This window comes from Brachionichthys hirsutus, chromosome 14, assembly GCF_040956055.1.
Source record: "Brachionichthys hirsutus isolate HB-005 chromosome 14, CSIRO-AGI_Bhir_v1, whole genome shotgun sequence".
NCBI lineage: Eukaryota > Metazoa > Chordata > Actinopteri > Lophiiformes > Brachionichthyidae > Brachionichthys > Brachionichthys hirsutus.
This window is the reverse complement of record NC_090910.1, coordinates 485,093-503,950: the sequence shown is the minus strand read 5'-3', so window position 1 is coordinate 503,950 and position 18,858 is coordinate 485,093. Positions and strand designations below refer to the sequence as shown.

Genomic DNA, 18,858 nt, shown 5'->3' with positions numbered 1-18,858 from the left:
GGTGGCCTGAAACAGAGGAGGTTCTGGTGGCCTGAAACAGAGGAGGTTCTGGTGGCCTGAAACAGAGGAGGTTCTGGTGGCCTGAAACAGAGGCTGGATGTTCTCCCAAAGATATATTGTCTGTTCACAACCTCCTTGATTCAGACATGTTTCCCTCTCTGAAGGTTCTACCCAAGTTGCCCTAACAGTGCCTGTAAAGAGGTGCTCATGTGAAAGGTCCTTTAGAGCACTGCGTCGGTTGCACTGCGTCGGTTGCACTGCGTCGGTCGCACTGCGTCGGTTGCACTGCGTCGGTTGCCCGGCGTCGGTTGCACTGCGTCGGTTGCCCGGCGTCGGTTGCACTGCGTCGGTTGCACTGCGTCGGTTGCACTACGTCGGTTTCACTGCGTCGGTTGCACTGCGTCGGTTGCACTGCGTCGGTTGCCCGGCGTCGGTTGCACTGCGTCGGTTTCACTGCGTCGGTTGCACTGCGTCGGTTGCACTGCGTCGGTTGCACTGCGTCGGTCGCACTGCGTCGGTTGCACTGCGTCGGTTGCCCGGCGTCGGTTGCACTGCGTCGGTTGCATTCCTGGCTGCGTCAAACAACGGGTCAGAAAAGACTTCACAGTCTTGCAGTCATTGAAGAAGACGAGCTTCAGAATCACAACAGAGAGATCGACTCTTAGAAACAGACGCGTTCTTTGATGCTTCCTTCCACCAAGTAGCTTGTAATTGTAGCCATTTTGTTTCTTGTTAATGCTGTAAACATCCTGTTACTGTCTAAAACTGTTTGTTGTTGTTTAAAACAGACAGAAATAATAATAATGTATAATTTATCAGTCCTTGTTAGCCGTTTGAGGTTTTGTGCTCGTACGCTACATTTGCTCACATCCTGTGCATCTCCTGGGGGCTAAGCCCCCCCTGTCCTTAAAACCTAGTGACGCCCCTGGTGTAGCTGCTGGACTTGCTAAGAGCTACAGAAAACATTCAACTATCTAAATGTTCAGCACTATCAGACAATGATGGCTTGTACAACACTTTTATAACAATTATTGAAATACTGACGTTAAGGCAAATTTCACTGTGGCTACCTCTAGTGGATGGTTAGATCATGGTCCTGGGTAATATATGACAAACCAAATACAAAATAAGGCTGTTTGAGGAAATTTCTGCTTGTTCAAGATATTCTACTTTTTTATACTGCATTTTACTATATTACTTACTACTACTACTACTACTACTATATGATTTTGTGGACTCACTGCTTCCCCATACACAGGAGAATCACAAGTGCTAAATCAACTTGCATCCTGTTAAAATTAAATGTCCCAGTGTTTTGAAAATTCTGACAGATTCAGTATTGAATTTATACTTTGGAAAGTGTCACTATATAAAATTTTCATAGTGATTAAAATCGAACACTCCCAGTGTTGTTTTGTAGTTAAAGTGTACCTTTTTACACTCAACGGTGTTATTTCCTTTCAAAATTATTGTTGATTCCTGACTATTAAATTATGTTGTTGTACAGCATGAGTTTATATCCAAGAATCACCAGACCTAGTAGAATCACATCCCATAGTGCTACCTTAATCGATAACATATTCACCAATGACATAGTAAATAGTACTGTAAGTGCAATATTAATCAACGACATCAGTGACCACCTACCAGCTCTAACAGTTTATAACACCAACCATCAGAGAAATCGGCCAGCGGGAAGAATTAAATAAAATATAAACGAGTTAGGACAGATGAAACTATGAATAAATTAAAGAATGATTTACTGGCACAAAATTGGGAAAAGGTATATGATGAAAGTAATATTGATAGTGCATATGAAACTTTAAGAATATTCACATCATTGTATGACAGAAATTGTCCAATAAAACAATACTACAGGAAACAAAGATACAAAGATCGACCATGGTTCACGAAGGGATTACAAAATGGCTGTTAAAAGAAAAATACTTTATACAGAAAATTCATAAAACAACGGACTAAAGAGGCCGAAAATACAAAAATATGTTAACCAATTAATTGCCGGACTATGCGCACCTGAAAAAAAGCCGCACCCACTGAATTTTAAAAAAATATTTATTTTGTACAAAAATGAGCCGCACATATTCATAAGCCGCAGGTGTCTACCGGTACATTGAAACAAATTAACATTAACGGAACACGGCTTGTAACGAAAATAAAAAAGATAGCAGTAAACAGTATCCTAGAAAAAAAGGTCATTGGTCACTATCTTTGTCACGGCTGTGCCGCGCTCCACGCCCACTTCCCCGCCTCCACATCTCCGCGCTGCAATCAGCTGATTCCTGACACCTGTGCTCCCGTCACCTGCTGCAACACATCACCAATCAGCCCTGGCCACTACATAAGCCCCGCCCAGAGAACGGTACCCCGCCAGATCGTAGTGTCATGTTTGAACTCTTTCCAGCACCCTCCCAGCACCTGCCTCCCCGTGTACCGACCTTTTGACGCATGTCAGGCCCAAAAAAAATATTATTATGGCCACGCCCCCAGGCACACAGGAAGGCGGCCATATTGGATTGAAACTTAAAAACTGCTGAGTCAGCATTAATGCTGACGGTGCATTTGAACGAACGCCTTCTCTGGAGTTTCACCAAATGAGCTGAAATTCAGTGTACACCATCTAGAGACGTGGGGCATCAAAAGTTATCAAAATTATTTTTATACGTTTCACGGTTTCCGTGCGGCAAAGCTCCAAACTTTGAGCGTTTTTGTACACCAAAAATGGATCTAGTTTGCACACACACACTCCAATCAAAACCAAATTTTAAACACTTATTGACCGTTCCTACCTGGACACTTTAAAAGAGGAACTTTGACAATCGGCCTTACAGCGCCCGCTGCAGAATGATAAGAAAAAATAAAAAATAGCTTTCCAGAAATTATTGAAATTTACCAGAAAATTTCCTCATGTGGTCCCGATCAAAAAACCCAATCGTAACCATGTCGTTGTTTTTACGGTGTTACTATGGTAATGGCCGACGTTCCCCATGTTAGTCTATGACAAACGACACGATATTATCCCATTATATTTAAAAAGACATATTACCATGGAAACGTCCCAAATTTGCCACATACAATCTAACCCGCATGCCGGTCGGAAAAGTCAGTCGTAACCATGTCGTTATATTTACCGTGTTGCCATGGCGATGGCCAAAATGTCCCATATTATCCCAATACACATTTGACGAAACTGTGAGCAACTCATGCAGCTCAAATCTAAACACTTAAAAGCGGCGTGCGTCGGCGGGTCAGCTCAACGGCCTGTCGGCCGGCGAGGGCCTGCAACGCCGCTTGCGGCTTTAATTAGTTTTGATTTGTTATTGTTATTTTGACTATTATCATTGTTTTCGGTTTGTTTGTTTTTCTATTTAACTTTGTTAATAACATGTTCGAAATAAAGCATTCATATCAAATCAAAATAAATTAAAAGCGATCACTCTGGCAGTTAACGAAGGAAATCAAGCTACCGCACATAAATCACTGGACATCAGCATGAAACGGGCATTTAAAGGGGCACCATTCGAAGAGTGGGAGGCCTGGATGGCATACGGTGAGAAATCCTTTACCAAAACGGGCCGCATGCGGAGAGCATCTTCATCTCAAGTCTGCCAGTGGATCCTAAATGCGTGGAGCCGTGTCAAAACGTCAACCATCACTAACGGGTTCTGTGATGAAGACGGCGTGCACGCCGTGCACGGCGTGCACGGCGTGCACTCAATTGACACAGAAAACGAGGAGAATGCAGTGAGTGATGTGATCCTGAGGACTTTGATGGTGATCAGTGACTTTTTCTGGATGCAGTATGTGTTATATGTTATAAGTTATTCGGAGATACTGGAATACTGTTCATGCACTGTTGACTAATATAACGTATTTGTGTGTTACTGTTACACACGTAAAGACAGAGGCACTGCCTTTAGTGTAACTGGTGAATCTTTAATTCTGCAAACGCAATAAAAGTATATTAGTAATGGCGCTATCTGTATCGCACGTCACCTCGTTTCCACTGCGCACTGACTGCGCACGCGTGTGACGTCACCGGATGAGCTGCGGAGTCCGCTGATGCACCATTACTGCCACTTACTGGTGGAAAGTGGGATAACACAAGACCGTACTGTAGTCAGTCAGTCTGCATGCCCAATGACAATACAGTAGTCCCTCATTCTCCACGGGGGTTACGTTCCAAAAACAACCCGCAATAAGTGAAATCCGCAATGTAGTCATCTTTATTTTTTTTTATTATTATACATGTACATAAATGTTTTAAGGCTGTAAAACCCCTCACCACACACTTTATACACGTTTAACAGGCAGGCATTAATCTAAATAGATTGTTTCAGTATTATAGAATGAAACCAAAGATCAGAACCTTTTCAGAACTAAACATTTGTTTGAGAAATATAAATATATAGTACGTACAGTAAACGTTTTCCTGTTAATAATGTTAAGGCGTGCAGGTCGAGGAAAGAGCCGCTTGGAGTGCAGAAGAACAAATATTCTACTCGTGCTGTCTTTAGCCTCTCATGCTGCTTTATTGGATAGCTTAGCACAGCAGCGCGGCTACATATATCAACAGGAAGAAACGAAACCCAAAAGGGACGTGACGTTTATGCTCCTACAAAATAAAAGCCTCTTTTTACACCGAGAATAAGAGCGCTATTAAGCAAACGCTTAACAAATAAACATGATAGCTTTTAGAAATAACGAATTTAATTTTAATGATCAACCTACGAGGTTGAACACATGAGAAGTTATTAATAGCAACTCGCGCGTATTTCACATCACATCCTCAGCAGCCAGACTGAGGGGCAGCTCACCTGGTGGAAGCGTGAGGTTAGTGCAGGCCGACGTGGAAGGTATTGAGGGCATCAGGAAGAGACGGGTCCCTGGGGCACTCCTTACAGCCGTGACGTGACTGAACTCACCTCAGTTGAATGTGTTTTTTGCCACCCCTGGCACAAACTCCGCCCATGGGTAGTAGTAGCTTAAAATGGAGATGGAGCTTAAAATAAGGGAGTACGTATCTGTTTTTCTTTTCTGTTAGCTATTACTGTGGAGAATAATCATTTCACTTCTCCTCAAGATATCTCTATTGCATGTATGTCTGAAAGTGAAAACCATTTGGAAACCTGTATACTTAAATTTGACAGAATGATGACAAAGCAAATGAAATATCTTTATTTAATAAACCTTCTACCACGAATTGGACATTGAAGCCAGGATTATATGTTTGAGGGAAGCTGAGTGGAATATCAGAACTGAGCTTGAGTCTGTGACAGCGACCCAGATATGATCCTTTTCATGGAGGTTCTGTAAATGCTTATCCTTTTTCACATGGAGAGATGGAGCCTTAGAACGAGGGATGACAGAAACAGACACCAGGTCTGCATCAAAGCATGAAACGGCTCGTCTGCCAAGCGGGCAGGTCACCACAAGAATAAAAGGCATGTCTGCTGTGACGCTGCTTTCTGTCTCAGCGCGTCTTTAGGGAGGGTCCTGCTGCTGCTGGAGGAGGAGGAGCAGGAGGAGGAGGAGGAGCAGGAGGAGGAGGAGGAGCAGGAGGAGGAGGAGCAGGAGGAGGAGCAGGAGGAGGAGGCATGCTCTTCCCTGCTTGCCGCAGTCAGTGGAGGTGGGAGCGGCGCTCCAGAAGCCTGTCCTCCTCCTCTCCTGTCCTCCTCCTCTCCTCTCCTCTCCTCTCCTCCTCTCCTGTCCTCTCCGCTTTTGTCTGACACAAATCGCCCGATCTCAGGATTTGCGTGCGGGCGGGGGGGGGGCGACCTGCCGGCCGGCCTGGCTTCACGCACGCGTAAAGATGCTTCCAGGCGTCGGCGTGTTCGGCACCAGCCTGACGGCGCGCGTGATCATCCCGCTGCTGCGGAACGAGGGCTTCGCCGTCACGGCGCTGTGGGGCCGCAGCCCGGAGGAGGCGGAGGAGCTGGCGGCGGAGATGAACGTCCCGTTCTACACCACCCGCATCGACGACGTGCTGCTGCACCCGGACGTGGATCTGGTCTGCGTCAACCTGCCGCCGCCTCTGACGCGACAGGTCGCAGTGAAGACACTGGGTGAGTCCTGCTGCTGCTCCGGGGGGGGGGGGGCTCTATTGTCCCGCAGCGCACCCCAGGTCAGTGTCTCGGAGTTCATTTGGGTGTGGTTGGGGACATCTCTGTCTTCAAGGTGACCCCATGACTCCCTGCTGTGGAGTCGGGATTATCCTGCAGTGCTCCTGAACATGCCCCCCCCCCCCCCTTTATCTGCATTTAAAGGTCACATATTCTACTCTTTATATATGAAATATCTGAGACAGTCTTTGGTCCAAACAGCAAACAGATGCTGCAGGACAGCGTCCCTCATTTCTGTCTCAAACAGATGCTGCAGGACAGCGTCCCTCATTTCTGTCTCAAACAGATGCTGCAGGACAGCGTCCCTCATGTCTGTCTCAAACAGATGCTGCAGGACAGCGTCCCTCATTTCTGTCTCAAACAGATGCTGCAGGACAGCGTCCCTCATTTCTGTCTTAAACAGATGCTGCAGGACAGCGTCCCTCATTTCTGTCTCAAACAGATGCTGCAGGACAGCGTCCCTCATTTCTGTCTCAAACAGATGCTGCAGGACAGCGTCCCTCATGTCTGTCTCAAACAGATGCTGCAGGACAGCGTCCCTCATTTCTGTCTCAAACAGATGCTGCAGGACAGCGTCCCTCATTTCTGTCTCAAACAGATGCTGCAGGACAGCGTCCCTCATGTCTGTCTCACACAGATGCTGCAGGACAGCGTCCCTCATTTCTGTCTTAAACAGATGCTGCAGGACAGCGTCCCTCATTTCTGTCTCAAACAGATGCTGCAGGACAGCGTCCCTCATGTCTGTCTCACACAGATGCTGCAGGACAGCGTCCCTCATGTCTGTCTCAAACAGATGCTGCAGGACAGCGTCCCTCATGTCTGTCTCACACAGATGCTGCAGGACAGCGTCCCTCATTTCTGTCTTAAACAGATGCTGCAGGACAGCGTCCCTCATTTCTGTCTCAAACAGATGCTGCAGGACAGCGTCCCTCATGTCTGTCTCACACAGATGCTGCAGGACAGCGTCCCTCATGTCTGTCTCACACAGATGCTGCAGGACAGCGTCCCTCATTTCTGTCTCAAACAGATGCTGCAGGACAGCGTCCCTCATGTCTGTCTCACACAGATGCTGCAGGACAGCGTCCCTCATTTCTGTCTTAAACAGATGCTGCAGGACAGCGTCCCTCATTTCTGTCTCAAACAGATGCTGCAGGACAGCGTCCCTCATGTCTGTCTCACACAGATGCTGCAGGACAGCGTCCCTCATGTCTGTCTCACACAGATGCTGCAGGACAGCGTCCCTCATTTCTGTCTCAAACAGATGCTGCAGGACAGCGTCCCTCATGTCTGTCTCTAACAGATGCTGCAGGACAGCGTCCCTCATGTCTGTCTCTAACAGATGCTGCAGGACAGCGTCCCTCATGTCTGTCTCATACAGATGCTGTACTGATGCTGCAGGACAGCGTCCCTCATGTCTGTCTCTAACAGATCCAGTACTTGATTACTGACGCAGGATTGGCTGGATGGTTTATTTCCCTGTTTTTAGCTTGATAAATGACCCAAACCCTCCATAATAGTGTAGAAACATGGGAAAGTGAGTTTTTTGTAATATGTGACCTTGAACTTTGACCTCCGCACCATCTGGAGTGGGAGGATATTCTTCTTCTTGAATTTCTCTGGTCCTCACTCTTGATGCATGCTAGGTTTCTTTGTATGATGGAGGGACGCTAACAAACTGAAAGGTTGTCCTCGTTTCTGGAGCAGAGCGTCTCACGGCGAGCTGAGCTTGATTTAGCCCCGCCCAGCTGGACTGCCAGCAGCGTGGAACGGAGTCTATCAATATCGAGAGATACATATTGATAAACTGGATCTTTGCTGCCATAGGACAAGGGATGGATTTCAGAATCGCGTTCTTTGACAGTTTTACTATAAATTAAATAACACAAAACGTATTCCCATAACCCAAATTACATTGTTATAAAGTTTAATATGATTTAACATCCAAAGCAAAAATACCAAAACCTAAAAGGTACCTGACCCAGTACATTTGGACCATTTGTTCTGAATGTATCAAAGATGTGACTCATCATTCTTGTGTTACGACACCGGATTGTTCGTACCTGATTCTGTTCTGATGAGAACGGCCCCGTTTTACCACACTGGGTCGGTTCTGATGAGAACGGCCCCGTTTTGCCACACTGGGTCGGTTCTGATGAGAACTTCCCCGTTTTGCCACACTGGGTCGGTTCTGATGAGAACGGCCCCGTTTTGCCACACTGGGTCGGTTCTGATGAGAACTGCCCCGTTTTGCCACACTGGGTCGGTTCTGATGAGAACTTCCCCGTTTTGCCACACTGGGTCGGTTCTGATGAGAACTGCCCCGTTTTGCCACACTGGGTCGGTTCTGATGAGAACTGCCCCGTTTTGCCACACTGGGTCGGTTCTGATGAGAACTGCCCCATTTTGCCACACTGGGTCGGTTCTGATGAGAACTGCCCCGTTTTGCCACACTGGGTCGGTTCTGATGAGAACTGCCCCGTTTTGCCACACTGGGTCGGTTCTGATGAGAACTGCCCCGTTTTGCCACACTGGGTCGGTTCTGATGAGAACTGCCCCGTTTTGCCACACTGGGTCGGTTCTGATGAGAACTGCCCCATTTTGCCACACTGGGTCGGTTCTGATGAGAACGGCCCCGTTTTGCCACACTGGGTCGGTTTATGCTGTAATAACCTGTAACAAGTCAGTCTGACCCGGCGGCAGCAGGAGGTGAAGTACTTTAGCTCACTGGTGAAGCACATTTAATTGGACCTAAAAGGATCCTGTCCTCTGGAGGACGAGGCGCTGATCCAAAGTGCAGCTCCTGGTTTGGGTCCAGTGTTCACAGGTCTCTGTGGGTCCATTCATTCTTGTGCTGCTGCTCGGTTTGCTCACTGGCTTCAGTAAATTCAGTTAAGTGTTCACGCCAACAAGACGGACGGGCCTGAAGTCCAGTCCGGGTTTGTTTTAGCGTGACTCCACTCAATCAATCAATGCCATTGTATCCTCTGTCACATGTGTCAAACCTGTCCAGTGGAGGGCCGAGACACTCCAGGTTTTCTTTCCAACCATCTCTCCAGCAGCTGATCTCACTAATGAGTTCCTTCTCTCAAATCAGAGGTGTTGATAATTAGAATCACCTGCTTTATTGGCCGGCTGGAAGGAAAACCTGGAGCGTCTCGGCCCTCCACCGGACGGGTTTGACACCCCTGCTCTGTGTGCATGGAATAAATCATAGACTACTGTCTTAGTTTGGCTGGTCCTGCGACTTATATTCAGGTGCAACTTGTACATATTAAAATATGTACAGTAAACTCGCTATCCGTGGTTCCACATCCACCAACTCAAGAATCCGCTCAACCTGAATTCCCAACAAATGTCACGATATTTGAATCTGAAGATAAATCTCGCCAGATCTGAATCACGTGATCAGTTTGTTTACCTCGTCCTTCAGGCAGAGTCAACCAGTAGCATGTATTACAGTACAAGTACAGTCACACAGTAACATGTATTACAGTACAAGTACCGTCACACAGTAGCATGTATTACAGTACAAGTACAGTCACACAGTAGCATGTATTACAGTACAAGTACAGTCACACAGTAGCATGTATTACAGTACAAGTACAGTCAAACAGTAGCATGTATTACAGTACAAGTACAGTCAAACAGTAGCATGTATTACAGTACAAGTACAGTCACACAGTAGCATGTATTACAGTACAAGTACAGTCACACAGTAGCATGTATTACAGTACAAGTACAGTCACACAGTAGCATGTATTACAGTACAAGTACAGTCACACAGTAGCATGTATTACAGTACAAGTACAGTCAAACAGTAGCACGTATTACAGTACAAGTACAGTCACACAGTAGCATGTATTACAGTACAAGTACAGTCACACAGTAGCATGTATTACAGTACAAGTACAGTCAAACAGTAGCACGTATTACAGTACAAGTACAGTCACACAGTAGCATGTATTACAGTACAAGTACCGTCACACAGTAGCATGTATTACAGTACAAGTACAGTCACACAGTAACATGTATTACAGTACAAGTACAGTCAAACAGTAGCATGTATTACAGTACAAGTACAGTCAAACAGTAGCATGTATTACAGTACAAGTACAGTCACACAGTAGCATGTATTACAGTACAAGTACCGTCACACAGTAGCATGTATTACAGTACAAGTACAGTCAAACAGTAGCATGTATTACAGTACAAGTACAGTCACACAGTAGCATGTATTACAGTACAAGTACAGTCAAACAGTAGCATGTATTACAGTACAAGTACCGTCACACAGTAGCATGTATTACAGTACAAGTACCGTCACACAGTAGCATGTATTACAGTACAAGTACAGTCACACAGTAACATGTATTACAGTACAAGTACAGTCAAACAGTAGCATGTATTACAGTACAAGTACCGTCACACAGCATGTATTACAGTACAAGTACAGTCAAACAGTAGCATGTATTACAGTACAAGTACCGTCACACAGTAGCATGTATTACAGTACAAGTACAGTCAATCAGTAGCATGTATTACAGTACAAGTACAGTCACACAGTAGCATGTATTACAGTACAAGTACAGTCAAACAGTAGCAGGTATTACAGTACAAGTACAGTCACACAGTAGCATGTATTACAGTACAAGTACCGTCACACAGTAGCATGTATTACAGTACAAGTACAGTCACACAGTAACATGTATTACAGTACAAGTACAGTCAAACAGTAGCATGTATTACAGTACAAGTACAGTCAAACAGTAGCATGTATTACAGTACAAGTACAGTCACACAGTAGCATGTATTACAGTACAAGTACAGTCACACAGTAGCGTGTATTACAGTACAAGTACAGTCAAACATCCTGTCTAAGAGGAGCATTTCTAAAAAGCCCTTGCGGTCTTGTTTCCGTTGAAAGTCCTTCGTACATAAATCATCGACATTTAACAATACAAATAAAACTAATATTAAATTACTCAATTGATGCAAAATAATAATAAAATAAAAATAAATTACACCACAGATGCAAAATAACAATAAATTAAAAGTACACATACTATGTACAAAAAAAAGTATTTGTCCTGTTGGTCATGAACTACATTTCTTCCTTCATCCTGTCTGGATTCATGCACAGGAGAATCCTGTCCTGTGTGAGATTCAGTTTTATTTCTGGTGACCTGCTGGTGGCCAAACTGCTGCACATGTTCAGGTTTTACCAGTCGTTCACTTCCTCGTCCTGCAAACCAGTCGGTCCTGCTAAACCACGTCTCTCGTTCCACCTCTTTCACTGTCAAGTCTCTTTCTTCATACCGGGGCATTCCTGAAGTGTCTGATGTCACAAAGGCGTTCTTACTCTGTAGTAAAGGAAACCTGCTCCGTTTAAAGGCATTGGAAGCATTTAAACGCAGACGAGATCCTTTAGGGTTGCCTTGCACAAATACATTAGCATTTCCAAACTCCTGCAGTGTGGAGAAGTTTTTCTTTATTTCTTTATTTGTAGTGGATCCCCATTAGCTTCCACCAACGTGGTTGCTTATCTTCCTGGGGTCCCAAAAACAAAACAAAAACATTTGATTGAAAATAGTTGATTTGAGGGTTTTTCAAAAATATATAAACGAGATACGTTCCTCACTTTGACAGACAACCCGTTCAAAAGTTGAGCGGCTCTGTAAGAAGTATTTTTTTTTGCAATAAATGAGTTCTGGGCCAAGTCATGTCACTGAGAAAGGATGGACAATGTGTCTTCTATAAATCCCTAACACAACCAGAGAGCCCTGCCAATCAAACTTGGTATCCACTGTGGCTTACCACAGGGCTGAAATGGGCTTACCAACCAAAATAATGTTCTTTAAGAATATTAATAAATTATACTCCACTCTATTGTGGAGCATAGGCCAAGATAAAATACAATGCATTTGCTTGATATGAGTCAAATAAGAACAATTTAACACTAAACGAGCAGCCTTGTTTTGGACAACCTGAAGCCTTGCTATGTCAGTTTTACTAGCAGCAGACCATAATAGATGTGTTAATACTAGAGATTGAACAACCTGCTTTAGAATTATTGGAGTGACAAAATAGCCCCTCCCTGAGCTGCCACCTTATCGTGGTGGAGGGGTTTGCGTGTCCCAATGATCCTAGGAGTTTAGTTGTCAGGGGCTATATGCCCCTGGTAGGGTCACCCATGGCAAACAGGTCCTAGGGGAGGGACCAGACAAAGGGTGGCTCAAAAACCACTTATGATGAACACAATAAATGGTCCTGGGATTCCCTCGCCCAGACGCGGGTCATCGGGGCCCCCTCCTGGAGCCAGGCCTGGGGGCGGGGCACGATGGCGAGCGCCTGGTGGCCGGGTCTTCACCCATGGAGCCCGGTCGGGCACAGCCCGAAGAAGCAACGTGGGACCTTCCTCCCGTGGGCTCACCACCCATAGGAGGGACCAGAGGGGTCGGGTGCGATGTGAGCTGGGCGGCAGCCGAAGGCGGGGACCTTGGTGGTCCGACCCTTGGCTCCAGAAACTAGCTCTAGGGACGTGGAACGTCACCTCTCTGGCGGGGAAGGAGCCTGAGCTGGTGTGCGAGGTTGAGAAGTTCCGACTGGATATAGTTGGCCTCACCTCGACACACAGCAAGGACTCCGGAACCACCCTTCTTGAGAGGCGTTGGACTCTCTTCCACTCTGGAGTTGCCACTGGTGAGAGGCGCCGGGCGGGGGTGGCAATACTTATTGCCCCCCGGCTCAGTGCCTGTATGTTGGAGTTTACTCCAATAAACGAAAGGGTAGCCTCCCTCCGCCTTCGGGTGGGGGGACGGAACCTGACTGTTGTTTGTGCCTATGGTCCAAACAGCAGTTCAGAGTATCCACCCTTTTTGGAGTCCTTGGAGGGGGTACTGGAGAGTGCTCCTTCTGGGGATTCCCTCGTTCTGTTGGGGGACTTCAACGCCCATGTTGGCAATGACAGTGAGACCTGGAGGGGTGTGATTGGGAGGAATGGCCCCTCTGATCGGAACCCGAGTGGTGTTTTGTTATTGGACTTCTTTGCTCGTCACAGATTGTCCATAACTAACACCATGTTCAAGCATAAGGGTGTCCATATGTGCACTTGGCACCAGGACACCCTAGGCCGCAGTTCGATGATCGACTTTGTAGTCGTCTCACCGGACTTGCGGCCGCATGTCTTGGACACTCGGGTGAAGAGAGGGGCGGAGCTGTCAACCGACCATCACCTGGTGGTGAGCCAACTCCGATGGTGGGGGAGGATGCCGGACATGGGAAGAGTTCGGTGAGACCAGGGAAAATGACTTCCGGACGGCTTTGAAGAGGTTCTGGACCACCATCCGGCGTCTCAGGAGGGGGAAGCAGTGCACGGTCAACACTGTGTATGGTGGGGATGATGCGCTGCTGATCTCGACTCGAGACGTCGTAGATCGGTGGAGGGACTACTTCGAAGACCTCCTCAATCCCACCGACATGCCTTACAGTGAGGAAGCAGGGCCTGGGGACTCGGGGGTGAGCTCCTCTATCTCTGGGGCCGAGGTTGCCGAGGTAGTTAAAAAGCTCCTCGGTGGCCCCAGGGGTGGATGAGATCCGCCCGGAGTCCCTTAAGGTGCTGGATGTTGTAGGGCTGTCATGGTTGACACGACTCTGCAACATCGCATGGACATCGGGGGCAGTGCCTTTGGATTGGGAGACCGGGGTGGTGGTCCCTCTTAATAAGAAGGGGGACCGGAGGGTGTGTTCCAACTACAGAGGGATCACACTCCTCAGCCTCCCCGGTAAGGTCTATTCAGGGGTACTGGAGAAGAGGGTCCGCCGGATAGTCGAACCTCGGATTCAGGAGGAGCAATGTGGTTTTCGTCCTGGCCGTGGAACTGTGGACCAGCTGTACACCCTCGGCAGGGTCCTGGGGGGTGCATGGGAGTTTGCCCAACCAGTCCACATGTGTTTTGTGGATTTGGAGAAGGCATTCGACCGTGTCCCTCGGGGAGTCCTGTGGGGGGTGCTCCGGGGGTACGGGGTGTCGGACCCCCTCATACGGGGTGTCCGCTCCCTATATGACCGGTGCCAGAGCTTGGTCCGCATTGCTGGCCATAAGTCAGACCTATTTCCAGTGCGGGTTGGACTCCGCCAGGGCTGCCCTTTGTCACCGATTCTGTTCATAACCTTTATGGACAGAATTTCTAGGTGCAGCCAGGGCGTTGAGGGGGTTCGGTTTGGTGACCTCAGGATTGGGTCGCTGCTTTTGGCAGACGACGTGATCCTGATGGCTTCATCAGGCCACGCTCTCCAGCTCTCACTGGATCGGTTCGCAGATGCATGTGAAGCGGCCGGGATGAGAATCAGCGCCTCTAAATCCGAGGCCATGGTTCTCAGCCGGAAAAGGGTGGAGTGCACCCTCCAGGTCGGGGAGGAGATCCTGCCCCAAGTGGAGGAGTTCAAGTACCTCGGGGTCTTGTTCACGAGTGAGGGAAGGATGGAGCGGGAGATCGACAGACGGATCGGTGCAGCGTCTGCAGTGATGCGGACTCTGCACAGATCCGTCATGGTGAAGAGAGAGCTGAGCCGAAAGGAGAAGCTCTCGATTTACCGGTCGATCTTCATTCCTACCCTCACCTGTGTCTTTGTAATTTATTGTCATTTTGCATCTGTGCTGTAATGTTTTTTTATTTTTATTGTTATTTTGCATCAATGGAGTAATTTAATATTAGTTTTATTTATATTGTTAAATGTCGATGATTTATATACTAAGGACTTTCAACGGAAACAAGACCGCAAGGGCTTTTTAGAAATGCTCCTCTTAGACAGGATGTTTGACTGTACTTGTACTGTAATACATGCTACTGTGTGACTGTACTTGTACTGTAATACATGCTACTGTGTGACTGTACTTGTACTGTAATACATGCTACTGTTTGACTGTACTTGTACTGTAATACATGCTACTGTGTGACTGTACTTGTACTGTAATACATGCTACTGTTTGACTGTACTTGTACTGTAATACATGCTACTGTTTGACTGTACTTGTACTGTAATACATGCTACTGTGTGACTGTACTTGTACCCTAACATTCTATCTAATAAATATATTCATCATCATCTTCACCTATGGTAACGAGCTTTGGGTAGTGACCGAAAGAACGAGATCCCGGGTACAAGCGGCTGAAATGAGCTTCCTCCGTAGGGGGGCTGGGCTCTCCCTTAGAGATAGGGTGAGAAGCTCAGTCATCCGGGAGGAGCTCGGAGTAGAGCCGCTGCTCCTCCGCGTTGAGAGGAGCCAGATGAGGAGGCTCGGACATCTATTCAGGATGCCTCCTGGACGCCTCCCTGGTGAGGTGTTCAGGGCACGTCCCACCGGGAGGAGACCACGGGGTAGACCCAGGACACGCTGGAGAGACTATGTCTCTCGGCTGGCCTGGGAACGCCTCGGGGTCCCCCCGGAAGAGCTAGAGGAAGTGGCCGGGGAGAGGGAAGTCTGGGCTTCCCTGCTTAGGCTGCTGCCCCCGCGACCCCCCCGGATAAGCGGAAGAAGATGGATGGATGGATGGAAGTTGACTCTTCTTTTTTGCTCTTTGTGATTTACCATGACCTGGATGACCCTACACAGAAATAACATGATCATTTTCACACTTTAGAAATGTTAACTTACTTATTTATTCATTTATTTCTTTATTTTTTTATCAAGGACAATTGAAAATCAAGAAGAGGAGAAAAGTCAACTGGACTTTCTGTAATAAGAATCAAATTCTGCAGCAGAATTTGAAACATATCTTGACTTATTACGGTCCGCTCTCTTTTTTCAGGTATTGGAAAGAACGTCATCTGTGACCGGACAGCAACGCCTTTGGATGCCTTCCGTATGATGTCAGCAGCCCAATATTACCCCAAGTTGCTGAGCATTATGGGAAATGTGCTGCGTTTCTTGCCAGCCTTTGTTCGTATGAAAGAGTTGTTACAAGAAGGATATATTGGGGAACTTCTGGTCTGTGAGGCCCAGGTATGTCAAAGTTTAGTTTTTGTTCTAGTGGACAGTTGCTTTCTTATACTAACCACAGATATGAAATACCTTATCTTGGCATTAATGTCAGTTGAACAATGCCAGCAGAACAGAAATGTTGGAACCATTATTATTAGAGCACACGGCACTCTGAAACTTCTCTTTGTCCTGAAGGTCCACAGCGGTAGCCTCCTGGGGAAGAAATATAACTGGAGCTGCGATGACCTGATGGGAGGTGGTGGTCTGCACTCAGTCGGCAGTTACATAATTGACTTACTTACATTTCTGACTGGTCAGCGTGCAGCTAAGGTTCATGGCTTCCTTAAGACCTTCATCAAACAAACTGATCACATCCGGGGCATCCGTCAGATCACCAGCGATGACTTCTGCACGTTCCAGATGGTACTGGAGGGCGGTGCCTGCTGCACTGTCACGCTCAACTTCAATGTGCCAGGAGAATTTCGGCAGGAGGTGATAGTTGTAGGAACCGTTGGAAGGCTAATGGCGATGGGGACAGATTTGTATGGACAGAAGAACTGTGGTGGTGGAGGAAGCTGCGGAGGTCCTGAACTTCTGCTCAAAGACTCCACATCACTTGAGAAGGCTTCCTTACCGGAGAAGGCATTCAGCGACATACCGTCTCCATACCTCACTGGAACTATCCGCATGATCCAGGCTGTGCGGCAGGCCTTTCAGGATCAAGACGATAGGAGGACATGGGATGGGAGACCTCTGACTATGGCTGCTACCTTTGAGGACTGCCTTTATGCTCTTTGCGTGGTGGATACAATCAAGAAATCCAACCAGCGTGGAGAGTGGCAGAACATTGTGGTGATGACAGAGGAGCCAGAGATCAGCCCGGCCTATTTGATCAGTGAGGCCATGCGGAGGAGTAGGATGTCCCTCTACTGTTAGCATCCAGGCAACGCCCTTACCCAAGAAGAAAACAAAATGCCAGTCTTACCTGAAAAACTGGAGGCAGCATCTCAAAAGCCTGGTCGTTTTTGGAACTGAATTCCACTGCTGGGTTCACCAGGGCTGGCAAATATTTTACACCAGTATGAGACAGCAGTAATATACTGATTGGAGTCTTCAGTTAGCTGTGCAGCTAACTAGCGGTAGCAGGGAGGAGTCAGTGAACAACTCAGTGGGGACGAAGTATCGTGAAGGATTTGTTCACAACACTGGTTCAAGCCACCGTCCCCGCTCATGCTCACCGGCAATCTGTCTGAGGCGTGGCACAGATGGGAGCAGAGGAGCAGAGGTTTCAGCGCTACATGACGGCTACGGGTGCGTCGGAGAAGGACGAGGAGGTTCTTCACACCATTGGTGAGGAGACATTACAAGTGTATAATACGCTCACAATTACCCCAGCCGGAGACGCTTAGCAGTGGAGCAGGTCCCGACAGCGTTTAAAACCGACTGTAGTCTGCAGAAGAAGGTTGTTTTCGAGCGCCATCGGTTTTGTTCACACCCGATGTCGCTAGGAATTACAGTGGACAGGTACATCACAGAACTACGTCAAAAGAGTAAAGACTGTGAGTTTGGACACAATGTGGATGAGATGATCAGATATAAACTCGTGTTCAGCATAAATGATGCACGTTTGAAAGAGAGACTCCTACTAGCGATAAAGAGCTCACTATGAACACGGCCATTGAAACATGTCGGCCTGCAGAAGTGGCCAAATCACACATCCAGGCAATGCAGTCAACCCCTGTCGTCCAAGATGCGTTTAAGACAGCACCCGGGGACACACGGCGAGGACAAACAGAAGCAAAACCTTCAGCAACTGACAAACAGCTTGCACGAAATGTGGAAGTAAACACGAACCAAGGCAATGTCCAGCATTTGGAGCAACGTGTCAAGTGTTGGGAAAAATACCCACTTCTCGAAGGTATGTAGAACAAATACAGAAAAAACCAGTGGAAATAAGAAAATAAAGACTTTGAACAAAACAGAGACTGAAATGGACACTTTGTACATGTGCATGGTGTGCAGTGACAAAAGTGAGGTGGAACGCTGGAAAGAAACGGCCACAATAAATGGTATGCCCACCACTTTTGAGATTGGCGCAGGTGCAGATGTGCTTCCCAACCACATATACCAAAAAAATATACGGTCCCATTCAACCACAGCCCACAAAGACTGCGCTGATAGCTTTTAGCGGTGCCGTAAGCACACAGGTGGTATTGTGTCTCTTGAATGTCAAACTACCAAATGCAGTGCTGTGCTTGACTTTCTGGTATCTAGCCGGGCAGACAAGGCAATCCTTGGTGGACAAGCTTGTAAGGAGAGTTGATGTGCTCACACACAAGTTGCCAAAGCTGAGTGAGCCACCAGCCAAAGAGGAACTTGTGGAGAGATACACAGATGTGTTTACAGGTTTAGGTGAGTTCCGTGGAGTTCACCACATACTCAATGAGCCAAATGTTACACCTGTGATTCACGGAAGCAGAAACGTTCTCCTTTCTGTAAAGGACTCACTTAAGAAGACGCTGAAAGACTTTCAGAGATATTAACTCCTGTCAGTGAGCCCACAGAAGGGGTGGGGTCGTTGTCGCTACGCAAAAGAAAAGGTGTGACCTAAATCACGCAGTCAGACGCCAGCACGACTCCATCCCGGCACACAAGCACGTCCGCAGCAAACCAGCTGGAAAATCCGTCTTCTCCTTTCTGGATCAAAAGGATGAGTCATCTTCAAAGCTGGGGCCG

General features: G+C 47.2%; 1 protein-coding gene across 1 annotated transcript; it reads left to right on the top strand.

Moving 5' to 3' along the window:
- The first annotated feature begins 5,830 nt into the window (after positions 1 to 5,830).
- gfod1 (glucose-fructose oxidoreductase domain containing 1) lies at positions 5,831 to 17,058 on the top strand. The gene is made up of 3 exons (XM_068748095.1): positions 5,831 to 6,083; positions 15,950 to 16,143; positions 16,318 to 17,058. The coding sequence occupies exons 1-3, from the start codon at positions 5,831 to 5,833 to the stop codon at positions 17,056 to 17,058; spliced, it is 1,188 nt and encodes a 395-aa protein (XP_068604196.1).
- The last annotated feature ends 1,800 nt before the right edge of the window (positions 17,059 to 18,858 follow it).